The sequence below is a fragment of the Pleurotus ostreatus genome (assembly GCF_014466165.1).
Source record: "Pleurotus ostreatus strain PC9 chromosome Unknown scaffold_7, whole genome shotgun sequence".
Classification (NCBI taxonomy): domain Eukaryota; kingdom Fungi; phylum Basidiomycota; class Agaricomycetes; order Agaricales; family Pleurotaceae; genus Pleurotus; species Pleurotus ostreatus.
Genome location: NW_023503162.1, coordinates 43,297 through 69,740, shown reverse-complemented (window position 1 = coordinate 69,740; position 26,444 = coordinate 43,297). Strand labels below are relative to the sequence as shown.

Genomic DNA, 26,444 nt, shown 5'->3' with positions numbered 1-26,444 from the left:
TTATCCACGATCCGCCACCTCGCTTCGAAACATGACGCAGATCCAAGCCAGCAGGTACCATTCAGTGTTATTCATGGTCAATCGCACGAGTCCTGATGCCATCAAGTGATCCGAGCTCATTACGACTCAGGCTCCCCAGTGTTCGCGCTTATCTGCGGTGTAAGGACGGTGTATGATGAAAGCCCCTGAGACAGCATTGATAGGGTCGGGAAAGCGATTTGACGTCCACAGCATCAATTAATTGTTTGATCCATTGTTTACCATCGACGACGATGTGGTGGTGGTAAGTGTGTACATTGTTTGGTATCGGTATGTACCTCCCTGCTACGCTCTTAGTGTTAGGCAACTGAGATCAACGGCAATAGCGCGAGACAGACTCAAGGCTGGGAATGGGTGAGTACCAACCATTATAATTCGTCGTGTGGTCAGCCCTTGATGAGCGATAACCCAAAACCAAAGCCGTAAAGGACGGCGAATCCACTCAAGCGCTCTGCAGAGCCGTGTTTTGAAGCCATCCAACATGCAGGGCGGTATGCACACAGGGAATACTTCGTTCCTCCCGCGATCAACGATCATGAAACCAGCGCTTCGTCTCAAGCTCGAGGCCTCTGGGGGATTCAATTATGTATCTAGCATATAAGGACGGTCGACTTACGTCGAGTCGCTGAATCCCCATCCCAGCTCCTCGTTCGTGCCTTAAGTGCTCTCTCTCTTCCTCGTTCGTCCGGAAGTTGCTTTGTCCAGCTGCCACCCGCATACCATCGTCGACTGAAACCCCTTGGAGGCTGCGATGGCTGTATCAAGACTGATGGATGTGAATTACACTATCGGGGCGCTACAAGTGGCCGTCGGTGAGTAGATTTCAAACGGAACACATGCTCGTATCTGCGTCTCCTCTGACCGCGCCATCCATTTGCGACGTAGGAATTTCGGGATTCTTGCTAGGCTGTTCAACGACGCAAACATACGCGTATTATAAGAACTATCCATATGATCCCCAAGCTACTAAGATCTACGTGCGTCCGCTATTCCTTGCATACGCTTTGTGTCCGTGGCACCGTACTGACGAGACGTCTGGAACTTGACAAGGTTGCAGTATTATGGTGAGTCGCGTCTCGCGTCTCGTCCTTTCTGTGTTCGTGCTCCCGCCAGATCTCGTTCAGCTGATCAGAATCTGCTAGGCTTTTGGAAACCGCACAGCAAGTTGCAGCTATGCACGCCGTATATGCGATGTCTGTGACTGACTGGGGGCACCCATCGGCGCTGCTCCACCCCCCCACCTCGATATCCGTCACATTCCACCTCGGGATCCTCATACCCCCTCTGCTCGAGGTGCGTATCTCAGCCCCCTCCCGCGAGCTCCTACTAATAACTAACTAACAACCACCCCCACCTCCACCCCAACACGCACCGCACGGCCGCAGAGCTTCTACCTCTGGCGTCTGCACAGACTCTTCGGCCGCGCGCTGCCCTGCGCGGCGGGGGCCGTCTTCTGCTGGACGCGCTACGCCGGGTGGCTGCTCTTCGTCGTGCAGGAGACGCAGCTGGGCTACGTGTCGGGCGCGCTGCTGGCGCGGTGGTCCTGGTTGCTGATCACGGTGCTGGCGATGGGCGTGGTGCTCAACGCGGGCATCGCGGCCGCGATGGTGTGCTATTTGCGCGGGCAGAGGGATACGGTGGGCATGCGGTGCGTGCGTCGGATGTGGGGATTGGTGGGGTGGCTGGCTGATGGCTCTGGCTCTGGGTGGTTTGCTTTTAGGACGAAGGTGTTGGTGGATAGGTTGCTGATGTGGACGCTTCGTAAGTATCTTTGCTGTGGTCTCTGGTCTTGATGTCCGGTGCTGATAATCAACGCAGAGACCGGCGTGATCACTGCGTACGCTCTGCCACCCGTTTTGCGTCTAAGCTTCGCTAACCCGTTGTGGTCGTCCGCAGAGTGACTTACTTCATCACACTCATCGTGGTGCGTCCATCGCGCCCTTTCTATGTTGAGACTCACCCGCTGACCGGAGAGTCTGTCTCGTCTATGCAGTTCTTCACGATGAGAGATACCCGTTCGTAGTACCCACTCTCCTCGTGAGAGAGGTTGTATGCTGAAGTTCAGTTCGTATTGGTTCAGTGGTTTGGATGGCGATACTGGCTACTACCACGAAAAGTGCGTCGGCGTCCCACCCCATGCCCCCCGGCGGCGCAGCTGACGACCGTGTCCTTGCCTGCTTTAGTCTTCTCGAACTGTTTACTGTCCTCGTTCGTCCCTTTCTCTTCCAATGCTGGATTCTGAATTCACAACTGAGATCGCTTGGGCCGTCGGATATGGATATGGATATGGATATGAATATTCACAACGATGTAGTTTGAACGCACGTCCACCACAGCTGCCCAGGGATGAGCTACGCGTCGATGCGGCGAGATCCCCTCACACGCAGGCGAGATAACCCCGTCCGTTGTCCCAGTGTCTTTCTTACGATCCTTCCCCTATAGGAACCCCCCCAAAAGTCGATCGTGATCAATATCTCGAGGGAATACACTATATCGTCAACGTCGCCTGCCTGTTCGGAGAATGGTGCGCGGGCAGATCCCGATCCGGTGAGTATTCGTATCCGGCGTGCTGCTGCGATAGGTGACCTTGACCTGATGCTCGTGGTGCGCCTAGTGCAATCTTGGGTGGTGACGGTGGTTTGGTCTCGTGCATCTATGATAGGAACCCCGCTATAGGTTGGGCAGGCCAGCTTTCGGAAACTGCTTATTCGAGTTTCGCGCATTGGACGTAAAGGATTCGCTATTTATGCCCTCTTTTAAGGGTACGTAAATGTAGATGTTCAGTAGAAAGAGAGTTAGTCTACTGCCGGGGGCTGTGGGCCAGTGGGAGCTTTATCATTGCTGGTGTTACGCGACTGATTCTGGTTGCTCAGGCTGAAAAAATGAATACTCGCGGCGATGAATTCGATGTCTGCAATGTCTACGTATACAGGCATACAAAATTATGTGACGATCGCGTGAGTGGCCAAGCTGTGACCAAGACCAAGTCTAAGGCAGACAGATGAATGAGCGTCCAGACCAGAAAGCGGAGGAAATCAGGCTAGCTGCTCACATCGAGTGCAAGTTTACTCGGCGGGGGTCTCCTCAACAGGAGCCTCAACTGGGGGAGCAGTCTTCTTCTTCTTCTTGTCCATGCTGGGGCTAGCAGCGACGAAGACGACGGCGAAGGCGAGGACAATGAGTGCGAAGCGCATTGTGATAGAAGGCTGACTTTAAAGCCTGTCAAGATGGTCTGTTAGGTGTATAAACGCGGTGCTGAGGAGAGGGTGTCTTACTGAGGTGGCTTGATAAGTTGGCTGGAGAAAAACAGTGAACATCGAGGGCCCTTTATACCGTTCGAAAGCCAATGATGTGTGTAATGATGCGTGCGGCCTTCGTCGCTCTGGTTGAGAATCCTACCGGATGTCAAACCTTAAGGCCCCAATCTCAAGCTCAAATCTGACTAGAGGACGATGGGGGCGATGTAATTTCCAATACCTGAATGTTTAGCAGCGAAGCTTTGAGTCCAAGACTACTCAAAGAGCCCTACCATGTTGCTACCGAGGAGTCTAAACGAGGACTAGAAAGGATTAACAGACACGATTCTTGTTTAGACATAAAGATATGATGACAAGTCCTCGACCTTCATTTGGAGCCTGTTTCTGAAGTCGTCCAAAGTTGATCTAGAGAGCACAGTCAAGGATTTGCATCAGTTGGCATGCACTTCGTTGTTAGGGCCGAAATTAAGGGGTACATTGAGGCTGTTCGAACCTGGTGAGCGTATCATTCAACGTAACATCAACACATAGCCGACAGGCGTAATGTCGGAATCTTACGATGTGTGACAGCCAAATCAGCCTTTTAGAGCTACTACACTTCGACTACGCAGGGGTTGGGTTATAACTTTAACGCAATTTTTGAGTGCATACGACGCTACATTCAACCTTAAATCATCGGAGCTGAACGTCAACGCCTAGTGCTGTATCTTAGATTAGCATTTAGCCTGAGCCATCCGCCACTTCTTGAAGGACAGCTTGATTCCGCAGCGCTGACGCTGTTTGGCGGGCCTCAGTTCGACATCCAGATGCTAACACAAAGGTATAAAAAGGCTCGATGTTCACTGTTATTCTCCAGCCAACTTATCAAGCCACCTCAGTAAGACATCCTCTCCTCAGCACCACATTTATACACCTAACAGACCATCTTGACAGGCTTTAAAGTCAGCCTTCTATCACAATGCGCTTCGCACTCATTGTCCTCGCCTTCGCCGTCGTCTTCGTCGCTGCTAGCCCCAGCATGGACAAGAAGAAGAAGAAGACTGCTCCCCCAGTTGAGGCTCCTGTTGAGGAGACCCCCGCCGAGTAAACTTGCACTCGATGTGAGCAGCTAGCCTGATTTCCTCCGCTTTCTGGTCTGGACGCTCATTCACCTGTCTGCCTTAGACTTGGCCTCGGTCACAGCTTGGCCACTCACGCGATCGTCACTTAGTTTGTATGCCTGTATACGTAGACATTGCAGGCATCCAATTCATCGCCGCGAGTATTCAATCCGTATAACCATTGAAAATGAATCACGCCAGTGGACATGCATGATGCAGGTAACAGGTGGTCGTTTGCCTGAAACAGATCTGATGTCCAGTTACGACACTTGCTTATGTGTGAGTTCGCGTATTCCAGTATTTGTATCAATTTCCGTGACTTAGAGTTCACGCGCACGGTTCTGCGAGAAAAACAGATAATGAACTTCTTTACATAATCAAGTCGGGCGATCCTTTCAACCATAGCACTCGCCTAATATGGGGACAGCAGGTCATAAGTACACTGTTTCACGTCGAGTATGGCGCATGGAAGGATGCTGACCGCCTCCTAGGGTGCATCGACACCGGGGGCGCTTCTATATCCATTCCGTGGGTATGGACGGCTACCCTAGCGGGCTTGGAGTGAGATTCATGCGCTCTGTGCCACAGGAGCCGAAGCAATACGCACAATGGGTTGCAGAGCGCCGAAAGTTCCTCGATGATATGCGGGCAGGGGCGCATCCGGACTACGAGATCACGCTCACTCCGATGGTTGATGTCTTCGCCTACGAAATCGACCTCGACCACCACATTTTCCACTACCAGGGCTTCCCGATGTTCCGGCTGGACAACTTACCCCCGGAGAGCTTTTTAGACGATTGGGAAGATATACAAGACCGGGACGTCTTTGGGAACCCGATGCCGAGCCCAGCACTGCCTGAAGAGCACGCGTGCAGGTGGCGAGCGATTCTGCCCCCTAACCCCTACGACGTGGAAGTATATCAGGCCTACAAGGCAACAGGCAAATCCGAGCTCCTGCAAGAGATTCTGGACGGGTACAACACACTCAGTAAAACCCAGGATTGCCGGGTGCGGCTCTACGAGGTAATCACAAACGCATTCGTATATACCAAGGAGCTCTACTCTGCGCTCTGCTCCTCCGAGCTTCAATGCGACGACGCAATCGACGCTGCACCTATCCCGCAGTTCGTCGAAGAGGCCGCGCTCAAGTTCCTCCTAACAGCGTTTCTTCCCATGCACTACGACAGGCACTCGACAAGGGCATCGACATCGACGCGCAGTATGAGAAGAGACGGGCCGAATATCTCTGGATATACTACAACTTGTGCGCAAAAGCGGCGCGCTCCCTAGACCAGGAGCCGGTCCTCCAAGGCGCTGTGGGCGATCTGGTACGGCATATACGTGAGATGGGTAAACAGGGTATAGTGTACGGCGTGCTCTGCTCGCTCTTCCATGTCGTTATCGTCCGCGTCGACATGGCGAACGATGGTACGTTACAGCACACGCCTGCGCTCGCCTTCCTCCCCCCGCGGCGTGCAGCCAACCATCGGTCCCAGGAGACCACCCCGTACCCCCAAGGAATCGACGCGCTGATGAAACTATCCTTCCGCCTCCAAGACGGCATTTTCCACCCCGTCGATACACCTCGCGCAGCGGAAACCACCCACCCGCCCACGTACTTCGACAAGCTCCCGTTCGAAATCATCCAGCACATCTTCGCAGAAATCGAGGACGCGGGGTACACCATAGCCGCCGATGCACTTACGGCCCTTGCGTCACTCAATGAGAATGTGGCGATTGTTGTGGCGCCGCGTGTGTTCCTCCCATCTGTCAACGGGTGCACGCTGAGCGCGGTGTTGGCGACGAAAGACTTGCGGTGTTGGCAACTGTCCGTGATGTTCGAGTGGCATGCGAGGTGCTGCGCCTTCCATCCCGAAGAACGGTGTGGCTTGCGCATGTGGTACCAGAGCTGGGTTCACCGGGTGATTCCGATATTCACAGTTGGAGGGGTGGGCGTGCTGGCTGTCTTAACGGAGCATGAAACACTTGCTACGTTCAGCGGGCGGAAGGATTATTAGGACAGTGCATCTGAGGGCAGTGTAGAATTCTGCGATGAAGAAGTGGAGGACGCACCTTGCAGTGGACTAGCCCGATAGCAGCGAAGGATTCCCAGTGGCATCGCGAAGTGAATTCATAAATAAGTTACAAGCAAGTAATACAGTGGCTGCGTGTACGTACGAAAGGCCACAGACATACAAACATAAAATGTGTAATGGTGACGATGATGGATGTACACTATAATACAAGGAGCATGAGGGTGTGGGGATACGTTGACGTTGATAGAAAATGATAATGGGTATCAAGCGGTGATATATTTCTCGTTCAACTTGTGGACTTCCTTCGCTAGCCACGGCCAGCTGACTGCTCTCGATAGCTCTGCAATGAGCTTCTTCTCATCTTCGCCGGCCCTCTCCTTCGCGAGTTTGATCTCCCATCCGCAAAGGTTATAGAGGAGTCGCATGTTCGGCTGAATGAGAACGCTCAACCTCCTCGACCGTACGATGAGGTACGCGTCTACCAAGGGGAGATGGAGGTGCTTCATCACATAAGCGATCTAATGGGTCGAGGTTAGAAGGGGGGGTTTTCGGGAAGGAGGATGCAAGGACTTACGACCACCGTCGCGCTTCTCGAAACACCGACTCTACAATGGACGAGAACCCGGCCCCCTTCTGCTCTTGCTCTATCTATCCACTCACAGATGGGTTCCAGCTGCGGTTCAAGCGTATCGATGCCGTCGTCGCAGATACCCTTGATATCCAGGACCTTGATCCTCCCTTCCCTCTCTTCCGTCCATAATGATCCCTGTCCGCCATGTCCTTTTCCTGGGACAAAATGGCTGGAGTTGGGGAGCGATGTCTGAGTACAATGGGCATTGTTCTGGTAGTTGTTGAGATGCGGAGGTGGTATCAGAGCGCATTCTCCGACAGAGACGACGTGGGTTATGCCCAGCGCATGTAACATGTATGCATTTGAGGCATGATTCCTGGAAATCAAGAATCAGCGTTGAATCCTATCTTCACCTTCACATGCGGGCACGGGAATGGATGCCGTCGTCGAAATGGGGAAAATTACTCACAAGTTCCCTAAGTATAAGAACGGTAACACGCGACTCGGGAAGCTACCATCGAACCGTGGGTCGTTGAACCAGCTTTGGTGATCCCCAAACAAGCTAGGTAGCCACGGGCTCGTATTTGCTCGAGGGCGACCTTTGATAACTTGACTGTGACCGAAGGTGACGTGTCCGTGTCCGTTCCCGGGTGTATGTTGACCACTGGAAGGGACTGTTGAGGTAGGGGCGGAGGTAGCAGTCGGACCGGCAATCGACGCCGTGGAAGGTCCTGGCGTGGCTATATTGATAGGCGTTATCATCGTCGACGTAACCGAGGAAGGCACCGAATGGTCAGCATCCTCATTATGAGACGTCGGTGTTGAAGACGATGTCGACGTCGTGGTCCCCGACGCAGAGATGGAGGACAGTGTTGGAGGAACGACCAAGCTGTGCGGCGGAGGTAATAGGACTGGGGCCTGAGCGAAGGAGACGGACTTAGCAGCAGGGCGTCTTCCAGCAGCCGCAGCCCCCATCATCCGTCGACTATCGTTTCCTACTGGCGCCTCTTTCACATCTGCTCTTCCCACCACGGCGTTACCATTCGGCGCAGCATGCTTGTCGTCAGCCTGTTTCACATGGGCCGGGCCCTTATCCCTCTTTTCTCTTTCTTCTCTCTGCCTTTCCTGCTGTCTTTCCCGCTCTCGCTCCTCGTCCCTCCGCCGCCTCTCCCTCTCGTGTTCCTCCGTAATCCTCTGTTCAACCTTCCGCAGTATGCCGAGATCGTCGCCGTAGACGAAGAAGCTCCGCCTTTTCGTAACCTGCAGATCTAGGTACGCTTCAGGCAGCTTGAGCCCTTTGAGCTTCATCAAGAGGGAAAGAGCGGCGCCCGACGACTCCGTATATCCGTCATTGGAGTAGATGAGGATTTTCAAAGGTCGCGTAAGCGGAGAATTGGGCGGGGTGGAGAAGGAAAGGGTATGCGCGGAAATAGCGGTCGACGGTGACGGGGAGCATGCTTGTCCTGAGGTGCGTGTGTACTGTGCGTTGGAACTCGTTCCGTGCTGCTCGTGTCTATGGTCGCTCGGGATATGGGGAGTTGGGGGAGAGGTGAAGGATCTATTTCTGGCCGCTGGGACCGGGGTCGCGGCTGCTTGGGTGGTAGGTTCCGAGGTAGACGGAGACGCTGAAGGGAAGAATGAGGACCCAGCAGGCCCGAAGCTCGGGAATATAGAAGAGACAGTCGACCATCGCCTTCCATGACTCTTGGCCCCTGCTGAATCTAAGCCATCAGCGCTCGCACTATCGGCCGTATGGGTAGGTGCGGCTAAAACCACGGGTGTAGTAGGGGGCTGCAGCCATTTCTCTATGAAGTCTAACACCGACATCAGCGAGGACATCCGAGAGCTGTTGAATGGCGGGGAGCTAGGGAAAGGTAAATGTATAACAGCGTTTGCGTTGGGCGGCGGACGTGGTGGGATCGCCTTTCCCGCCTCACTCCGTCTTGACTTCCAATTGGGGTGGGATCTCGACCGCTGGATGCGCGTATTTTCCTTCTCCATACACCGCCTAGCCCACATAACCTCCAGCATCCCCAAATGCTCCTCCGCTGCTCGCAAATGTGCGGGACTAGGGTAAGGCGCGCGATCGTGGCACTCGAAGCAGATATCGTAACCCATGCTTCTACCGGGATCGTTGGTGGGGAGGTAGTTAAAAGGATCGTCTTCAGGTAGGTCTTCTTCTACTCCCTCCGCCTCAGGATCATCTGCGCCGACGCCATACGGTGAAGTCTCGCCATGCATGTCGACGTCCGATTCTGGCGAACTACCACCGAACAGATCCAGCCCATCGCCAGCCAACCCCTTCCTCCCCGGACCTCCACTGTGGAAATGCATCATCGGGCCATCAGGGTTGCGCATCAACGGCACATCGTCGGCGTTGCCTAAGAAAACCTGCCCCAACTCCGGCGACCAAGGTATAGGTCCGTCATCCTTGATAGCTCCGGTACCGCCGGCATGATGCACGGTCAGCGGTTTCCTCGATGTGTGAACACTGATGCCAGGGGCATCGGAAGATGGGTAGACCGTTATAATCTCTGAGGCTCGAGTCAAATCGCGCATCTCCTCCTTCTCCCGCAACGCAAAATCGACCGTGTTGGACAAGAGTCCGTCGATCAAGACCCCTGTTCCGTTCGTGTCGGGGTCGAGAGTGTGGGCGCTGGGCTTGGATGCGGCGTCTTCCACTTCGCAGTCGAAGACATCCATGGCATCAACCCTCCCGTCGCTGCCAATGGTGTGTGCGCCAGCGTCATGATGTCTATCATCCAACACGCTGGTCGTACCGCTGCTTCTCGACGCGGAGTCATCGTGCGTCTTTGCTGTGGTATGAAAGACGCTCAAAGGACATCAAATGGCAAGACGACATCGTACTCACCTTTCTCTGGACTCAAGATGCCCCCAGGAGCGCACACCCTCACGACTAAGTGCGGTAATTCCTTCCTCAAGGCGTCCGCGTCCGCATCTAAAACAAAGACATTATACTCCAGAAACCGGCCCTCGTCATCTTCTCCGTCCCTCGGAATCTCGCCCGACTTCCTGCGCACTTCTTCGGCACGTTCACGCCTCCAAGTCCTCTTCCTCTCTATGGCCTCGGAGAATCGTTTTGCAAGGGCGAGCGCAGCCGGCGATGCTCCCTTTGGTGAGTAGACGACGATGTCGGATAGCGTAGCGTATACGGGCTGTGCGCAACTCAGTAAGTGGATTCTTCAAACCATCGAAGAATGTGTGAAGTCTGAGGAGTCTCGTGCGACGCTGCGCACGTCAATGCACGATCGCCAACATGTCCGACGGACATCATGACCGCGGAGTTGCAAAGGGATGGGCAGAAGTCGGGACATTCTGACACTTGAACAACTCACCACTTGGATGCCAAAGTTTCGCAGCGAGATCCCGTCTGGCACCTTGAGGGGAATAAAATCCCACTTATCAGCGCCCCTACTGCCATTCGTCACGCTCTCCCAGCTGTCTGCGACCCTTTTCAGCAGCTCACTGGGTCTGAAGCTTGATGTCAATAGCGGTGGTGTCCTTGAGCGCTTTGGACGAGAACGTGATGGCGTCTGAGGGATAGATACTGAGGTAGGCAACGATGACTGGGAGGGTTGGGAAGTGAGCGCGTGATGTGATGGAGGTGGCGTGGAAGAGATGGCGTGTGAGGCCAAGGACTGTTGCGAAGACTGAGAAGATGGCGGAGATGTTACAGGAATGCTCAAAGGTGTCGGTATCGCGTCTTCGAAGAGTGACTGAGTGTGTCGGCCTTGCCGTTGCGCAACAGGGTGCATGTGTGTTCCCTCTTCCCTGTTCGCCTCCGTGGGCTTCTTCATGCCCTGAAGTCCAACACCAACAGCGACCACCCCTGAGTCGATGTCCATTTCTACATCAATGTCCATACCATCGTCGCCGTTCCCCGAAAGGGCGCCCAGAACAGGTGATTGGATGGTGGAATTCGACACGGGAGGTAGCGGAGGAGCGCAGGGCATCAGAGGAGTGACTTGCATACCCTCGCTTGACGGGGACGAAGCGTCCGAGTCTTCGTCAGGGTCGGCCTCAGAAACGAGCTTGTCGTCAATCTGCACTTCCCGCACGACCTCTTTCCCGTCCCCACGCAAGTATGCACCCGCTTCCTCGTAGGGAACAACGTCCTCGTCAGCGAACCCTTCGTCGAGGTCGTCGGAGTACAGGGACTCGTCGTCTTCGTCGTCTTCGTAGTCGAGGTCGTCTGATCCAATGAAGTCGTCGTCATCCAAGTCTTCGCTCTCGGACGAGTCTTCTGTCCCCATGATCACGTCACCTCCCTCTCGCCTCTTCTTTGCCTGCTTCGAAGAAGATGCAGGCTCCGATGCGGCGGGGGATTGGGGATCTAAGTTTCTTCGTTTGAACAGCTTGCGTCTTTGATCCGGGGTCAGATCTTCTTCGCAAACCACCCATACGAGCCCTCTATAGCGCGGTACTGGTGTTTCCGACGTCTCTGCATAGCATACAATCAATGTCAACGTTGGCAGTCAGGAAAGAAACGAGAAAGGGAAGTGAGAGAGTTGGCTAGAAACGCACCATCGACACCGAAGAACAGGTTCTGCGCCTCATTGTCCCCCTCCAAACCATGCAAAAACGGGAAAAGCACCGTATCGGGTGGGTGCGCGAGTATGTGCTTGAGATGAAGAGACGCGAATTGCGATGCGGTGAGGGCCCGAATTTTCTTTCGGGTCGGTATACTGGGCTGCTCTGGCACCTGCTCCGCGGTCGATGAAGATGGTGATGATGAAGCAGCGTTGAGGGTGGGTAGAGAATCAAGGAAAGAGGCGTGGTAATCAATGCCATGCGTAGATGTCGCCATGGTCCGGATGCACCAGCGACAGTCGTTTCTGCGGTCGTCGTCGCTGTCGTGGCCGTCGTGCTCGTGATCGTCGATGTCGTGGTATCTCGTCTGGTCTGGTCGTGGTCGTGGTGCAAGAGTTCAGTCTGTGTTTGCCGCTGTTTGGCAGGTCGTATGATAAGCGAGATCGAGGGAAGGCCAGATTCTGGCGCTATGCCGTTTGGGGAATTTGATTTCACCTGCCGCACGCGTGACCAAGACGATCGTCGGGAGATCGAGATCAATGGGGGCGGGGTTCCTACTGCCGCTTTTGTCCATGCACGCAGTCCGATCGCAGCAGTTGCGATGGAGCGCAGGAGCCACCGCCTCTCCAACGCCTCATCTCCGCTCGTTCCCGACAAATGTTCAAGACTTTTCCTGGCCTTTTCGGATATTGATCACACCTCGATTCTCCTGACAAGCTTGTCCTTGACGCGATTTGGGGAAGACATTGCCATCTGGCCTTCGAACGAAGCCTCGCCAGCTGGGGAGTTACTCAGGTTCCGTGCTCCTCGGTGCGAACATAGATCCAACTGCAAACCCGAATATCCATTGCACTGAGAAGAATCAGGTGGTGCATCGCCTGGTTACTGCGGATGGGTGGAGAGGAGCTTATATATGAGCGACCTCTCGCTGTACTGTCCGCACACTCGCGCGATCACGCATCTGCATCTACTTCGTCGCATACTCTCACAAGATGATCTTCGATCGCAAGGAAAAGCCTGAGGAGGCCACCGAGGCGCCCCCGTACACCCAAGCAACCCCGACCCAGCCAGGCCCCGCATTCCGCACCACCTTCGCCTGCATGTCCATGAACTCGACGTGAGCCGTCCATCCACCCCTCTAGACTCACCACGACATCAATATTGACGGGGCAACATACACATCTCGATTCTCCCCAGTGACCTTCTCCGCCTGATCCAATTCCCACCAGAACCCGCGCGCATAGTGCGAAACGGCGAGTCCTTCTGCACACTCAGGCTCTACAGCTTTGACCGGATCGATGGCTGATTATCGACACAGCCATAACGCAGAGCTGGCCTCGTGGCATCAAAGTGAGCTTTGCCTCCCACGTAAACGTAAATCGTCGCGTGCTGATCGTCGAGCACAGGAGGAGCGAGACTACCACGGCGCGCATGAATTCAAGCTCAAAGGGAATCCGTGGTCGGGCCAAGGCAGCGAAGCCGTTCCTTCCCGCATCTTCATGGTACGTCGTGCGCGCAAGTCAGCCGCCCTAGGGCCCTGCCCAGGACACGCCCGCATCATTACACCACGACGCCACACTGACGCCACTCCCAGTGTCAAATTCTCGCTGACCTATACAACGCCGGCTGGGTCCTATTCGCGAGCACCGATATCAGCAAGAATGGTGTACGCTATTTCTCGCCGTATGCGCGATATGCATAGCACGCTGACGGCCTCGAGGATGTGCGACAGATGGACAAAGACTCGTGCTTGTTCCGGTACCAGCAGCCGGCACCGCCTCCGTGCTCCTGGATGTCCATCTCATTCAACCGGGGAGATAGACTGAGGCTGATCGGTGCCCCCCAAGAGATAATTGCTCCCTTTGGTGAGTGCTGAACACCCCGTCCTCGATGCCTCTCCTTCCAACTCTTCCGGCCCTCTGCAGGGCGCGTTATGGGGTCGCTGCTACAAAAAGAAGGTCAGTCCTGGTCTCCTTCGCGCTTTATCAGTCATTCTCACGCCGTCTACAGGACTCATCGAGCATGGCGCATAGTGCGTTCTCGGTGACTGACACTCCATTGCGATTTATTGACCGATCGTTCACGCAGTGAATTCAAATGCAAGGGCTGGCCTTGGTATGCGATGGGCGGGGACACCGTAGCTACTCGCATACTCCTGCTCCGTATGCTCGAGCTCCTGGAGAGCTTCGGCTTCAGTCTCTACGCTTCGATTGACCAAAGCATTGGAGTAAGTCAGTATCATTGCTCTACCGAATACTTCGCTGAGCATCCCGCGTTGACGTTCAGGTTGGTGGAGATGGGACGACCAGCGAGACGGACACCTGGTACTGCTGCAGGCAGCTCAGCTGGACGCCTGGTGCCCCCGTTTTCCACTGAGATGACGGCCGCCGTCGACCTCGGCGTGCAGTCGTAGCACCATAGCGATATATGCGCCATCTCAAGGCTGAGCTTTCCATATGCCCCGTATTTCTCTTGCATTGTACACTTTTCACCTCTGTCCAATACCATCACTTTGACTCCTTGCTCCTTAGTCCGAACAGCATGGGCAGCAGATGGATCGTTCGTTCAAAGATTATTTATGTTGATTGATACTGCCACCACCTGCCCTGTCCTGTACTCGAGTCGCAATTTGTGGCTCGGGAGACTTTCGTTAATCATTACTCATTGAATTGCAGGACGACCTTTCCCCCAGAACTATATCATCGCGCGCCAATCTTCACGAACCCCTTTCGACCGTGGTCATCCATCAAAGAAGGCGTGTTGTTTCACTTTAATCCCCTGGTATCCTGCTTAAAAGTCGAGCGCATCACCTGGGCATCAAAGTGCCCAGAAATATGTAGCCTACAAGCTATAAAGAACAATTTACCAGATATTGTTAAACAATCGCGTCTTATCCTTCACTTCATTTCTTCGGCAGGCCCAATTTCTGTTTCCTCCGTCGTTGCGAGCAACGCCCCATTATGCATTCTTTCTTTAATATCACCTTTAGCGATGTATCAGCGACCATGAAGGATATGACCGCAGTGCTCCACGGAGGTCTCCTAGGTGCACTCCACTAGAACCTCGCGTCGAGTATCCCGTGTAACTTTGCGGTTTTTCTACGTAGGTGCTGTCATCGAGCTTTCCATCGAGGTCCTGCTCGCAGAAGTGCACGCTACCAACGTCGTGGCCCACGCCGGGATCGGGGGAGCGGTCCCCTCCTGCATCACGGGCTTTTCCACCGCTCTGTTTAGCATCGTGTGTGTGTCTCATATGTACGTGCATCGCTTACTACGTAGGGTGATATGTATCCGCGCGATCTGCTGATGCTGCGTATACTAAAGCGCATTTTCGCATTTTCGGTCTTTCGCGAAGACCGTGGTTTTCCAAACCATCTGTCTGCGTGTGTACCACTCAACAGCTCGTTTTTGGCACTCTCTAAATGCTATCACTCTTTATCAGCGATTCTCTGCGTGCTTTGGTTCGCTACTGCCGCACTCACAGCCCTTACGGCGGAGACACTGGGCCCAGAGAGATGTTACTCTGGTACGCCCCCTTCCTTAACGGATTCTGAAGGCCTGCTTCCAACACATCGATCGATGCAGACGACTTATACGTGATATGCGCTAAATTGCCGTGGATTAAGCTGTGCTCCTACGTCAACTGCATCATCCGTATGCCTCCTCCTTCCAGATCCCCTCGAAACTCTGAGCTGAACATCTTTCGCAGTCGCGGTGTACAGTGCCATTTTGCTGGTACTCACATTGCATGCTGAGCATGCGGGGCATCCGAATGTGTGGATGGAATCGACCTTGGCGCTCCCCTACTCCAAGGATGCATATCTTAGCCACAGGTTCAGTGGTGACCCGAGGAATGAGTAGGAAGGGAGCGCTTGAGGTGAATGCCGTGACGAATTAACAGACTTTAAACATCATTTCCGACCGTAATATATCGGAACTGTAGCTATCGATGGTAGGCGCGACTTGGGGCCCAGAAAAATGTCCCCTGAGTAGCTCCTGACAACGGACAATGAAATTTCGGTTCCGCGTCAAGGCCTGTCTACATCGTCGACTAAGTAATCCCTGAGTAAACTATGCCGCGCTCTCCAGTTAAATCTTACATAGGACTCGGCGCCACAGCATACAGCCTACAGCCGCATCCCGCCCGTTCCTGTGCTCCAGTGGCACCTTTGCCATGGGAATCATCGTTGCGCAGTTTACGCCAAGATCTTGCCATCCCGCATCAAATCATCGCGCGGTAATCAGACCGTATACTTATCGTCTTGTCCTGGGCCATTCATTCTCTCGAGAGCTGTGACTGAATGTCGGGCGCATCAACGAAACACCAATTCATCGAGTCATGGTGGATCAATGTACTGCTCGTGCTGAAAGTAGACGTTGAATATTGAATATTGAATATTGAATGCTCAGCGCTCATTGACGACATATATAAATGTCCCTTTACATAACGAATGCACGCAACGGCGTTGCCTATACCATTCCCCCTTCTTTTCTTCTGGCCGGCCTAATACCTTATTTCTCCTGTCGTTGCGAGCACCGACGTATCTATCCACCACCTACTGCTCTACTGCTTCCACCGCTACACCCGGACATTCCCCTTCGACTCACATACACGATGGACTGCAAACGCCATTTCACCCGCCTCCAATCGTGGGTCTTCAGTACGTATACGGGCCCACCCGCAGCGATTCAGCGAAATACTGATATAGACATTCTCCTTTACCTTCACGTCTTGTGATTATCCATATCCATATCCAGGTATTGTCGTCGGCCTTTCGTGCGTCATTATTGTCGCAGAGCTGTACGGCATCGCCGTCATGGCCGCCCTCGGACCCGGCGCGGTCGTCCCAGCCAGCATGGGATTTGCCACCGCCCTCTTCACCGTCTTATCGGTGGGACCTATGTAGGTATACCGACCGACCATACCATCCATTTTTTTTCGTTGATGCATTCCCCGATACTTAGGTCGTATTCACCATCGTCGTCTTTCATAACAACCGTCATGTTCCAGACTGTCTGGCTTTGTTAGCCCACTTCCTGTTCACTGTGCAGGATCTCTGATCGTTCTTCGTTAGCCATCCTCTGCGTCCTCTGGCTCTCCACCGGCGCACTCACACACACCATCAGAGAAACGCTCGCCCCCGACGGGTGTGATGCACTCGCCGGTACGCCGCTGCAATCTCCTCGTCGAGAAGCGCTGTGCTCAACTTATTCGTGCAGGCCACGAGCGGAGTGTGTGCGGGCAATTACCGTTTGTCGAGCTGTACTGCTACATAATAAGTGCCGCCCGTACGTGCCCCCTCCACCACCACCCTTTCTCCCCATATTCTTGTTCTTCGGAATACCCTATCCTATGCCCGGCGTCCACTGCGTCATCCCCCTCATCCCATCCCATCCTCCTTTCTAAGCCTGAGACCTAACTGAACTGACGTCTTTGCCTAGTCCTGATATACACGCTGGCGCTCTCGGCGCTCACGACGAAGGCCGTCGTCGACGGGCACCCCGGCGTGTGGACGGCGTCGGCCTGGGACCTTCCGTACAACAAGGTCCTTCCATACACCAAGGACCCCTCTACCGAGGCTCTACTGTACGAGGAAGTGTAATCCGTTGGCGGTTGGGAAGCTCAGATGCAGATAGACCATATTGTAATAGTAATTATAATTGTAATTTATGAGTGGAAGTGTAATTATTGTATTCGTCTGCGCTGCACCATGTGCTGAAGGGATGTAACGATCAGTGCCCGTTGTGAGTTGTAAGTACGCCAAGAACTAAGGAAATAGGCCACGGCGAAAAAGGTATCCATCAGGGTATGCAGGAGAAACTAGACGGCCGTGTTTTGATTACAAGCATTCAAGTGCAAGAGTCATCTAACTGCGTCTACATGTGACGCAAATAACCAAAGAAATAAGATGAGAATGCCCATATGCCGAACAATCAGAGATTGAAAAGAAGTTCCCCGAGACAGTAGACTCCGTGCTTTCTTGCACTGCAGGCTCAAAGCTGCACACGTTCTTCTCCGTCATCGCCAGTATTAAAGTGGCCTGATAGACAACTTGCGGCGCCCCAGAGATCGAGATGAAATGAAGCTCGAAGGGACCAGAGCCGGAGCCCATCACAGGTATACGGGCGTGTAGGAGACTTTCTGAGGCTTGCGGGTCGGCATCTGCATCGCTGAAGGAACACCGGGCGCTCACCTCTGGCAACGCCAGCGGAGAGAATTGAAGTAGAGAGCTCCTTCGTACCCCCTCTGAGCCCTCCCCACCTCCCCATCCCACCCCTCATCTACCTCATCTACCCAACACGAACGCCAACAATCCGTCGCCAATCCGATCCTCTGAACTCGATCGATACGCGAGCTGATTCCCCGGTCTAGGTGATCCAAGGGAAGGAACCCGATGACGCGCTCAGTCGCTCCAGCTGACGCAGATCTCGCCGACGTCGAAGTCCGCATCATTAGGGGAGGCACGCGGGGGCATCTGAGGGAGTATGTTATCAGTATAAGAGTGAACAAGAGTGACTTGAAAGGGATAGAATGATGGATGTCGGTGAAGGGAGGCCGCGTACCTGTGTTTTCACGGCCAGCCTGGACGGCGTGGGTGTCATCTCCGAATCCGCGTCCAAGGCCGGGAGACCGCCATCAACATCAACACCGTCTGCAGGTCCCCAGGCGACGCGATCCCTGCCCCTCATGGCCTCCGCGTGTTTCCCTTTCAGATCAACGCCAGCCCCGGAGGCTGAAGGCTGGACGAGTCGGATCCCGAGGATGGGATTGCGGATATGCGCTTGCAGGACGCGGCCTTCTGCATTACCCTCTCCATCGTCGCCGTCGCCGTTGACGCCATGGATGTCTACTCCGTATGGGCCGACAATGGTGGGCACTATGTCCTCCGAGAACGCGGCAGCGAGGTAGTCGACGGGTGACGGTGTGAGGATTGGGTCGGTGGATAGCCCAGGCTCCGTGCGTCTGGAAGGATAGTGGTATCTTTCCAGTGATGTGCTGGTGCTCCTGGACGAGCTTGGGCCATACGCTGCGGGTATATGAGTGCGATTGTAGAAGTTGAACGGAAGGGGGTTGGATATGTTGATGAGTCTCCTGCGAAATAGTTGCATGAAGGCAAGGCGCGTGTATACAGTGTAAGTAGAACGTACCCTTCTTTCTCGCGAACCACTGCCGCCCATCTATCTCTCAGGCGTTGCTGGTCGACGATGTCCTGATCTGGCTGGACATCGTCGAGATTTTCGCTGCATTATCTAACGTTAGATACCTTCCATCATACTAAGTAGAAGTTAATCGCATACCTGAGATGTTCATTGTGTATCAGGGAAGTCCGTTCGTTCACGGAATCCTGTCGACAAAGAGAGCATTAACGAACAGTAGGCACGAAGTTTTGAGGCTAGCTTACAAAAGAATCGCGACGCGAACGCGTACAACAGCACAGGAGACCCGAGAATAGGGACATCCTTCAAGACTTGTATGGTTGGTGGATTTCTCTGACAGTGAAGAGGACGAGTTTGTCGTGGTTGCAGAAGAGTCGGATGCGCCGCGCACGAGCCGTCCCGCCCTTGTTTGGATGTGGTCTTGCGGCCAAACAAACCGACTCCTGTCTTCCCGAATCCCCCAACCCTCACCTGTCCTTGCAAGGTCCTTCATGCGTGGCCTAATGATTTCCCTGCTGCCGGCTTACTCGCCACGATAGCGACATTCTTTGCAAATAATAAGGGCTAGCGGAGCTGGCGGTCGACCTCGCATCTGCCTTCGAATAGGAAAACGGCACTGATTCCTGGATTTGTGGGGTTAACCCGGGGAGTGCCCGTTTGAATGCACTGGTAGCAACGGAGACAAAGTGGAGGCTATCCTGAATAGAGGTGGACGAAATTGCTGATGGTCTTGGTTTCTCCTTGTACACGGCCACGCTCTGTAGAGTATATAGGTAAGTAACGATGCAAATATTCTACGTTGGCTACTGTTGCTGAACACTGTTGACTAAGTTGAGCTTGTGAGCGGCTGGAGGAATGTACGCTTGGTATTACTCTGCTGGAGAGCTTGACCACAGCACTGAGACGACGGACGCTCTGCATCTCATTTTATGACCGCAACGGCTCGTATATGCGCGCCCTCAGCCTCATTGCCAGGGACCCGATATATGGAGTCGCCTCCAACCCAATCCTACGTTGTGTCGCCACCATGGAGATTGATTGAACTCGAGGATCCCATTGACTCGTCCCGCGTCAATCACATACACTCGTTTCCATCTTGGCTCTTTGACTGTGCTCCCTACAATACATCACGATCGGCGGGGAAAGTTGGGCGCATCAGCGAAACTATGAAGGTCCTTAGGGCCCGGTCTGCTCGTCGAGATGTCAGTCCCTCGGGCCTGGGGTTGGCGGAGATTGAACTTGACAAAACCTAGCGCTGGAGTCTGCTCAGGGCGCTTGGGAATCGTCACAAATAAGTCACAGACATCATGGTGGGAAAGCGGCAATAGATACAAAGTAAATACATGCAAACTTCTGCTTTCGGTATTTCTTGTATTTCTTGTCGGCGACCTGAAGTATCCCGGCTCAGTAGGTGATATACTAGTCCAAAAGAGTTTAACATGTGGTACGTTGGTTTAGCGGTTTGCGCGCTTGAGTACTACTTTTTAGCACGGAAAGGTTGCGGGTTCGAGCCACGGATTGTCCTTTTTTCACTTCTTCGTCCTGCTATCTCACCACTAACATTCATTAATAAATAAACACCACAAGCTGTAGTACTGTTTATTGGAGGGAATAGATAATGCAGTTGATACAAGGTGCCACCAGGTATATTAACGCTGACATAATAATGTGACAGGAAGGTCCTAACCCACCCGCAAACCCCCTGGTACAGCAGACCAAACTGTCGGTTTGGAGTAGGTTTGGGCCAGGTTTGGTCCAACCGTGGGAGCCAAATTTGGCAGGTAGGGACTAACATCTCGACGAGCAGACCGGGCCCTTATTGGACAAAAATCAAAACGTATGTTGTTCCCACAATATCACTGTCGATCACTCACAATCACGGCATCTCATCCAAGTTAATTGGGAATCACCATAATCCACCGTGAACCATCATTATTGTCATTTTGCTTGAGCATAGTAGATCTCTGCCATGGAATATACACAAACTTTAGCGTCATTGTGAAACAACGTTAATCCTCATGATCACATATGTTTTAGCAAAGATCCCCAATATGTTTAAGCATCTGTCATGAACATTGAGCACATGTATTTGTTATTTGAAACGTAGATTCACGGTGATTCATCATTTCCCTATAGGAAAACTTAAAAGGCTGTTGTCACATTATTACTATGTGCCCCCACCATCATGACCTCTGCCTTGCCTCGACGTGAAGCCTGCGTCCGTTGCAGAGCATGTCTCGCCTACTGCATGCGGGGACCTAATGGATTTCCTGTATATGCAAGTCATTCTCCTGGCGTTAATGCTTGACCACACTAATACCTTGATTAGGACGCATTATCAGTATCTTCTACTTGTATATGTGGATGTCTTTACATTGAGCATGCCGCGCGTCGTCCATCGCCAGATGACCCAAATGCACCACTCTTTCGTGGAGGAGTTCCAGACACCACCTGTGGTGGATTCCATCCGGTGCGCACCTTCTCTGTTGTTTATACCCATGATCTGACCACCAAAGTCACTCAAGATTGGGCCATGGAGCATGGGGGCCAGTTGTCTTTGTGGTCAGCAGTGGCAACAGCACGAGCATGCAGATACTCCACCACGTCCTACGTAGGCTAAGTTCTATATACAATCCCTTCTTTGACACCTTTCTGCGTTAGTACTCAAGCTACAGGCGTGTTAGGGCCTCCCCCATTACCTCCTCACCTGCCCACTGTCACATCCCTTACCAGCCCTGTGGAAGCAGCACATCCAGTTGCACCACGGAACACGCCAATGCCGGCCCCTATTGCTGCCTATAGCGGTATCCGGGCGGCTGGTGCAGGAAGTACCAATGATCGAAGGGTCAATGCATACCAACGGCACGGTGAGTACAGAGCCTGCTCTCACATAACAGGATTAATCACTAATCCTCTCGGCAAGCGGTCGACACTCGTCGACGCCCCAGACACGGCTATCCAACTGGTCCAGCTTCAGGCAGTGCACCTGCAGTGACGTCCCAGCCCTCCTCCCAGCCTAACGATCCTGCAAAATTCTCCATTGATCTTGGTCTATTGCCTGTCGCAGTAAGTTTTTCATCTTTGCCTTTAGAAGCTGCATTACCTGACCTGGTTGTGCACCACAGCTCCCACAAGCGCCCATGTGGTCTGACGAAACGAAACTAGAGCCACCTCCCACACTGAATCTTAACGACCATCAAATTGCTACACTGCAGGAGAAACTTAGGGAGCATAACCTAGTTCTGACGGTAGAGGTACCGCCAAATGGACTTGTCCATGCAGCAGTCAACAAACAAATTGAAGATTTCTGTGTCACGAACCAATTTGCGTTGAAACCTAGGTCTAGCGCCAACCCCAACTCATCTTCCGCTTCAGTCGCCAACTTCAACTGGACCTTTTATGTACCTCTACGCCGAGCAGCCAATCATACACGCAACTTCGGTGCAAAGATTCTAACAGCAGACACTTTCACCGCAGACACTTTACGCCGTGCTCCTTTCGGCAAAAATGTTGCAAACCACACTTCGCCACGGGTGTTTGCTTTCATAGGTAAGTGCTGGTTATCATGTATTGTTTCCCAGCTTTACCTTCTTTACAGGACCCAACTTCGACCACCTTTGGGGTCCTCTACCGGGTGCCCATGACCCAGTTCTGCATCGTTGTTTTTACAAAACGGTCATGGCGTTTTTGCCCCCTTTCCGGGATGACGACCACGAGCCTGTTTGCCTTCAAGGTTGCCCTAGAGGAGAGATCCCCCTTGAAAATGCTATTGCCTCTACATCGAGTCTCAATGTTGATCTTTATCACTCAGACTCAGACTCTGTGGTCGGTTACTATTTTTCACTCAATCTACCACTCATGCTCATGTACATCTAACGTTATAGCCGCCTTCACCCTCAGAGCTGTTCCCCATACACCGTACTACTACCCCCGATCACTTCACTATTCCTTCTTCAACGTCAGTTGTCACAGCCTCACCTAATGCGGGTACCTCATCGACACGGCCATTACTAGTTCATTCAAGGTCTCCATCTCTAGAGGTTAGCATCTCAAGTTCGTCACCAGTATCAGATGTATTCATTTTGCATTAATGCAGCTTGTTGAGGCAATATGCCGACCTGCAAGGCGTCCAAGGATAGGGACCCTCTCAAATTCTGCAGGAGCAGTGCTTGTCCCGTATCCTCAAGTAAGCCGTTATCATTGAAGCACCTCAAATGTTGACTAACTAGACTCCTAGAGCTTAGCCAGCATAGCGAGCCGCCTCCCTGCGCCCGTCCCGTTTAACCGTGTTGATGGGTTGTTTGTTGAAGGATGGATTGAGCGTGTGCGCGATGTTTTGCCACCAAGACCTAGTGGACAAGAAGTGCGCATTTCAGGACCTGATGTGGATGCATGTGCCAAGGTGTTGGTGTTTCTTGTGACGTGGCATTTCCGGCATCCTCCACTTTTAGATTCACAGTGGGACGACATACTTGCTCAAAATTGTCCAGGAGTGCAGTGTGAGCTGGTGTCATTGTCTGCCTTTCTAAACCATCGTCGTTCTTTCTGCGTGTACGTTTTCTTGCCCATGTATTCATGTCATTTCATTCACCGGACATTATATCATCAGTGGCGAAGGTATTGGTTCTGGTCCCGAGCGTGCAGTATTGTCTCGTGCCATTGAGATTGCTTCATCAGATGTTGCGTACTGGCAGCAAGGTGTCGGACACAGCTCATTGTACCAATCAATGCTTCTTTTCCCTTCGACCGATAGTATCCAAACAAGGCGCACAACGTTCGCCACCCATGGATTCCTTTGTCTTATCCATATGTTGAACATTCCTGCCGCTCCATTTCCCATACATCCCTTATTGCTTTATCTTGTGATTGACGGACGCATGGCCTTCACGATCGACCTTCCCTTTCTCCAAGAAATTGATGAAGATCTTGTCAAGACTTTGCGTCCTTGGACGTCGTGGGATCGCCGTTCGAGCCAGCCTTTGCATGGGCAGACTACTGAGCTCCATGGCCTTTTGGCAGCATGTGAGATACCGGTACGTGTCATTGCCACTCAAGTCTGGTTTTGCGCTCATCATCAGCACTCAGACCAACTGTCTAACAGACAACATGGGTGACTCTGAGCTTGATGGCATTGAGCGTAGCATGCTTAGCTATCTTCTCTTTGGCTCGAAAGATATCAGCCATCATCCTGACTACCTCGCTTTCTGCCATGGCTTCAATCTCAAGATTTCTAGAGACGTGTCTGTCCTCGATGTGCGTACATGACACTGACCCACGGGTCTGAGCTGAGTCTAGGTTGAGTCTGACTCAACTCTGACTGAACTCTGAGAGTCTGAGTAGAGTCTAAGTAGAGTCTGTATGAGTCTGACTGGACTCTGACTGGACTCTGGGACTCTGACTACACTCCAAGCAGAGTCTATCTGAGTTGAGTGAGAGTCCACTCAGACTACGGTTGGACTCCACTCATCCAGAGTCAGTTTAGACTCTATCTAGATTGAACCCAAAACTCTATCAAGAATTCAGATAGATTACACTTGTCCTGAATGTGTAAGGGCAACCTCAAGATGGCCAACAGTGCAGGCCTAGCAGAGGGAGAATCCAAAGAGAATAGGATAAGGATTCTCCATGGGGAAAGGAAAGGGAGCAAAGGGGAGCTGTGACAACGGTGTACCTACCTTACATAGAAGTAGTCATCATGGTAGTTATCACTAGATATTAAAAACCCAACAATGTAACACTTTACTCTTACTCCTACGTTACCCCGCGCGTGAACTGACCTTGCCCATCCCCCGAGTGGGTCATCCTCCCCATAGCCTGGGTCACAGGCAATCCCCTTTCCCGAGGCCACGGGACCCTCTCGCTAGGGATACAAGCTCCCCCACTTGAGCGGCTCGACATCTTCTACACGGTCGTTACAGGAACGAAAGGGGATGAAAGGGATGTAAGTAAGAGTCCGTGGGATGAAGGAAGGGAGAAAGGAATGAGGAGGAAGGGAGAGGGACAGGGGAATAGGAGAAAATAGAGGTGTCCCCTTACAGAATGACTCTGTGTGTTAATTCACAATCAAATAGTTCAATAAGTCATGTATGATGTGGTGATTTGAAGTTCTGGTAAATTATTAATAAATTTAAATGCTACTCAGAGTAGTACACTAAATAGACTCAGATTGGATTAGTCACATGGGAGTAAGTTATATAAACTCTTAATCTTATAATCTGATAATATTATGTACCCATTCCAAAGAACACTGAGACTCAGATAGACTCAGATAAGAGTCATTACAAATGCAATTGAACTTGTGATTTGAACAATAGGAATCTACTAATGTACACATGCTTTAGAAGAGAGTCAACAGTTGTGTAATAACCTCTAACTTACTCCATAGAAAAAAAAATAACAATATCTGTGATTGATTTGATATTAGAAGGCTCCATTGCCAAGTAATATGAGAATCAAAATCAGTATAAATTCAACCCAGACTCTTAGCCCAGCTTGCCAAGATTGCCACATTTTATATGGCTGAACTCTGACCTGGCTCTCACTAGACTATGGTTAAACTCCAGCTCCACTCCAGCTCCACTCTGAGTAACTCTGGTAGCCAGAGTGAACCTGGATTTGGATGGAGTCCAACTTGAGTGCAGTCTGAGTCTGGATCAACTCTGAAACTCCAGGTAGAGTCTATATAGAGTCCATTCCACTCCAGATGGTTTTGGCCTGTGAAACATGTCAACTCTGACCTGACTCTGACCTGACTCTGACTTGACTCTCATCTGAGTCCAGAACTCTGACTGGACTCCAACTAGAGTCCATCCTTAACCCGTGGGTCAGTGTCATGTTCTCCTCGATGTAAGTGTCGATTAATAGTCATATTTCCTGCCAGCTACTGACTTTGACGTGAACGCCAGACTTTTATTTGGTCCTCCAAGGGCCTTTTGGCCTATTTGTATAACCGACGTCTCATCTCACCTGACACGCTCTCTGAACACCTTGAACTTGGACGCCAAACATGCATAGACTCCCATACAGCAGCTACCTCTGATCAGTGCAATATTGGAAAGAGGTTCATAGAACACCTCCGACGTTACCTCTTGGGTGTTGGTCATGTTGAGCATGACTGGACACAACCTTTCCTTGATGTGACCGACGTTGCAGCCAAAAAACATGATCTACTTTTGCGCAGTCATCTTTTGCTAGCCACGCTCACCGGTTCAAACAAGATCCCAACAGCAGATAATTGGAGCTTGACAGTGAGCCTCAGACTTGTGTCATGTTCGTTTATGGGCTCATCCGTTCTTTCCAGTTTAACATTTCCTATAAGCCTTTTCTGGACACATTGGAGGTCAAAATGGTGCGGTATCTTCTACTTTCCTCTTCTGAGAATGACTGACATTTTCACGTTTTAGCCACCTCTTATGAGCATTCATGCTTGCTTCCATTCAGCAGATGTTATCGTCGACTCCTCCTTTCGCAAAATCCTTCTAGATGCCTTACCTTCCAACCCAAGGCAGGCAACAGCGTTTGATGCATGGCTCCATTTGCAGCTCATTGGTCCAGACACCTTTGAGATGGTATAGGAGTGGGATGCAAAGCAGTTGGTTTGGACGGTGTAAGGGCCACCCTTCCGAACGTTTCTCATGTCCCTTGGACTTCTCATATATATACATATATAAAGCCTGTGACGTGGGCAGATCTGTAAGGACCAGTTCTCCGACACGTATTATCTGTTCCTTGGA

At 52.2% G+C, this 26,444-nt stretch overlaps 9 protein-coding genes across 9 annotated transcripts; 6 read left to right on the top strand and 3 right to left on the bottom strand.

Moving 5' to 3' along the window:
• Positions 1-790: 790 nt before the first annotated feature.
• PC9H_009229 (uncharacterized protein) lies at positions 791-2,358 on the top strand (the record flags this gene model as incomplete). The annotated part of the gene is made up of 8 exons (XM_036778736.1): positions 791-851; positions 925-1,020; positions 1,172-1,332; positions 1,425-1,687; positions 1,760-1,800; positions 1,858-1,876; positions 2,120-2,155; positions 2,223-2,358. 8 exons carry the CDS (start codon positions 791-793, stop codon positions 2,356-2,358), a joined length of 813 nt encoding a protein of 270 aa, XP_036628125.1.
• Positions 2,359-2,981: 623 nt separating this feature from the next.
• On the bottom strand, positions 2,982-3,233 carry PC9H_009228 (uncharacterized protein; the record flags this gene model as incomplete). The annotated part of the gene is made up of 2 exons (XM_036778735.1): positions 2,982-3,027; positions 3,109-3,233. The coding sequence occupies 2 exons, from the start codon at positions 3,231-3,233 to the stop codon at positions 2,982-2,984; spliced, it is 171 nt and encodes a 56-aa protein (XP_036628124.1).
• Positions 3,234-4,131: 898 nt separating this feature from the next.
• On the top strand, positions 4,132-6,414 carry PC9H_009227 (uncharacterized protein; the record flags this gene model as incomplete). Its single annotated transcript, XM_036778734.1, has 4 exons — positions 4,132-4,173; positions 4,243-4,379; positions 4,888-5,524; positions 5,584-6,414. 4 exons carry the CDS (start codon positions 4,132-4,134, stop codon positions 6,412-6,414), a joined length of 1,647 nt encoding a protein of 548 aa, XP_036628123.1.
• A 281-nt stretch (positions 6,415-6,695) lies between these two features.
• PPS1 (tyrosine/serine/threonine protein phosphatase pps1) lies at positions 6,696-11,831 on the bottom strand (the record flags this gene model as incomplete). Its single annotated transcript, XM_036778733.1, has 6 exons — positions 6,696-6,950; positions 7,007-7,379; positions 7,473-9,819; positions 9,876-10,179; positions 10,360-11,465; positions 11,549-11,831. 6 exons carry the CDS (start codon positions 11,829-11,831, stop codon positions 6,696-6,698), a joined length of 4,668 nt encoding a protein of 1,555 aa, XP_036628122.1.
• A 715-nt stretch (positions 11,832-12,546) lies between these two features.
• Positions 12,547-13,967, top strand: PC9H_009225 (uncharacterized protein; the record flags this gene model as incomplete). Its single annotated transcript, XM_036778732.1, has 9 exons — positions 12,547-12,671; positions 12,752-12,807; positions 12,873-12,904; positions 12,961-13,056; positions 13,149-13,220; positions 13,287-13,419; positions 13,480-13,512; positions 13,565-13,586; positions 13,643-13,967. 9 exons carry the CDS (start codon positions 12,547-12,549, stop codon positions 13,965-13,967), a joined length of 894 nt encoding a protein of 297 aa, XP_036628121.1.
• A 592-nt stretch (positions 13,968-14,559) lies between these two features.
• PC9H_009224 (uncharacterized protein) lies at positions 14,560-15,414 on the top strand (the record flags this gene model as incomplete). The annotated part of the gene is made up of 6 exons (XM_036778731.1): positions 14,560-14,599; positions 14,661-14,808; positions 14,878-14,936; positions 14,996-15,079; positions 15,139-15,207; positions 15,263-15,414. 6 exons carry the CDS (start codon positions 14,560-14,562, stop codon positions 15,412-15,414), a joined length of 552 nt encoding a protein of 183 aa, XP_036628120.1.
• A 754-nt stretch (positions 15,415-16,168) lies between these two features.
• Positions 16,169-17,156, top strand: PC9H_009223 (uncharacterized protein; the record flags this gene model as incomplete). The annotated part of the gene is made up of 6 exons (XM_036778730.1): positions 16,169-16,214; positions 16,312-16,456; positions 16,519-16,577; positions 16,629-16,718; positions 16,774-16,842; positions 16,996-17,156. 6 exons carry the CDS (start codon positions 16,169-16,171, stop codon positions 17,154-17,156), a joined length of 570 nt encoding a protein of 189 aa, XP_036628119.1.
• Positions 17,157-17,957: 801 nt separating this feature from the next.
• On the bottom strand, positions 17,958-19,013 carry PC9H_009222 (uncharacterized protein; the record flags this gene model as incomplete). The annotated part of the gene is made up of 5 exons (XM_036778729.1): positions 17,958-18,029; positions 18,118-18,646; positions 18,703-18,795; positions 18,853-18,899; positions 18,957-19,013. The coding sequence occupies 5 exons, from the start codon at positions 19,011-19,013 to the stop codon at positions 17,958-17,960; spliced, it is 798 nt and encodes a 265-aa protein (XP_036628118.1).
• Positions 19,014-21,011: 1,998 nt separating this feature from the next.
• PC9H_009221 (uncharacterized protein) lies at positions 21,012-26,285 on the top strand (the record flags this gene model as incomplete). The annotated part of the gene is made up of 15 exons (XM_036778728.1): positions 21,012-21,181; positions 21,237-21,322; positions 21,396-21,578; positions 21,635-21,777; positions 21,837-22,260; positions 22,310-22,536; positions 22,596-22,751; positions 22,808-22,897; positions 22,949-23,262; positions 23,321-23,744; positions 23,797-23,964; positions 25,576-25,654; positions 25,726-25,958; positions 26,012-26,059; positions 26,115-26,285. The coding sequence occupies 15 exons, from the start codon at positions 21,012-21,014 to the stop codon at positions 26,283-26,285; spliced, it is 2,916 nt and encodes a 971-aa protein (XP_036628117.1).
• Positions 26,286-26,444: the final 159 nt, after the last annotated feature.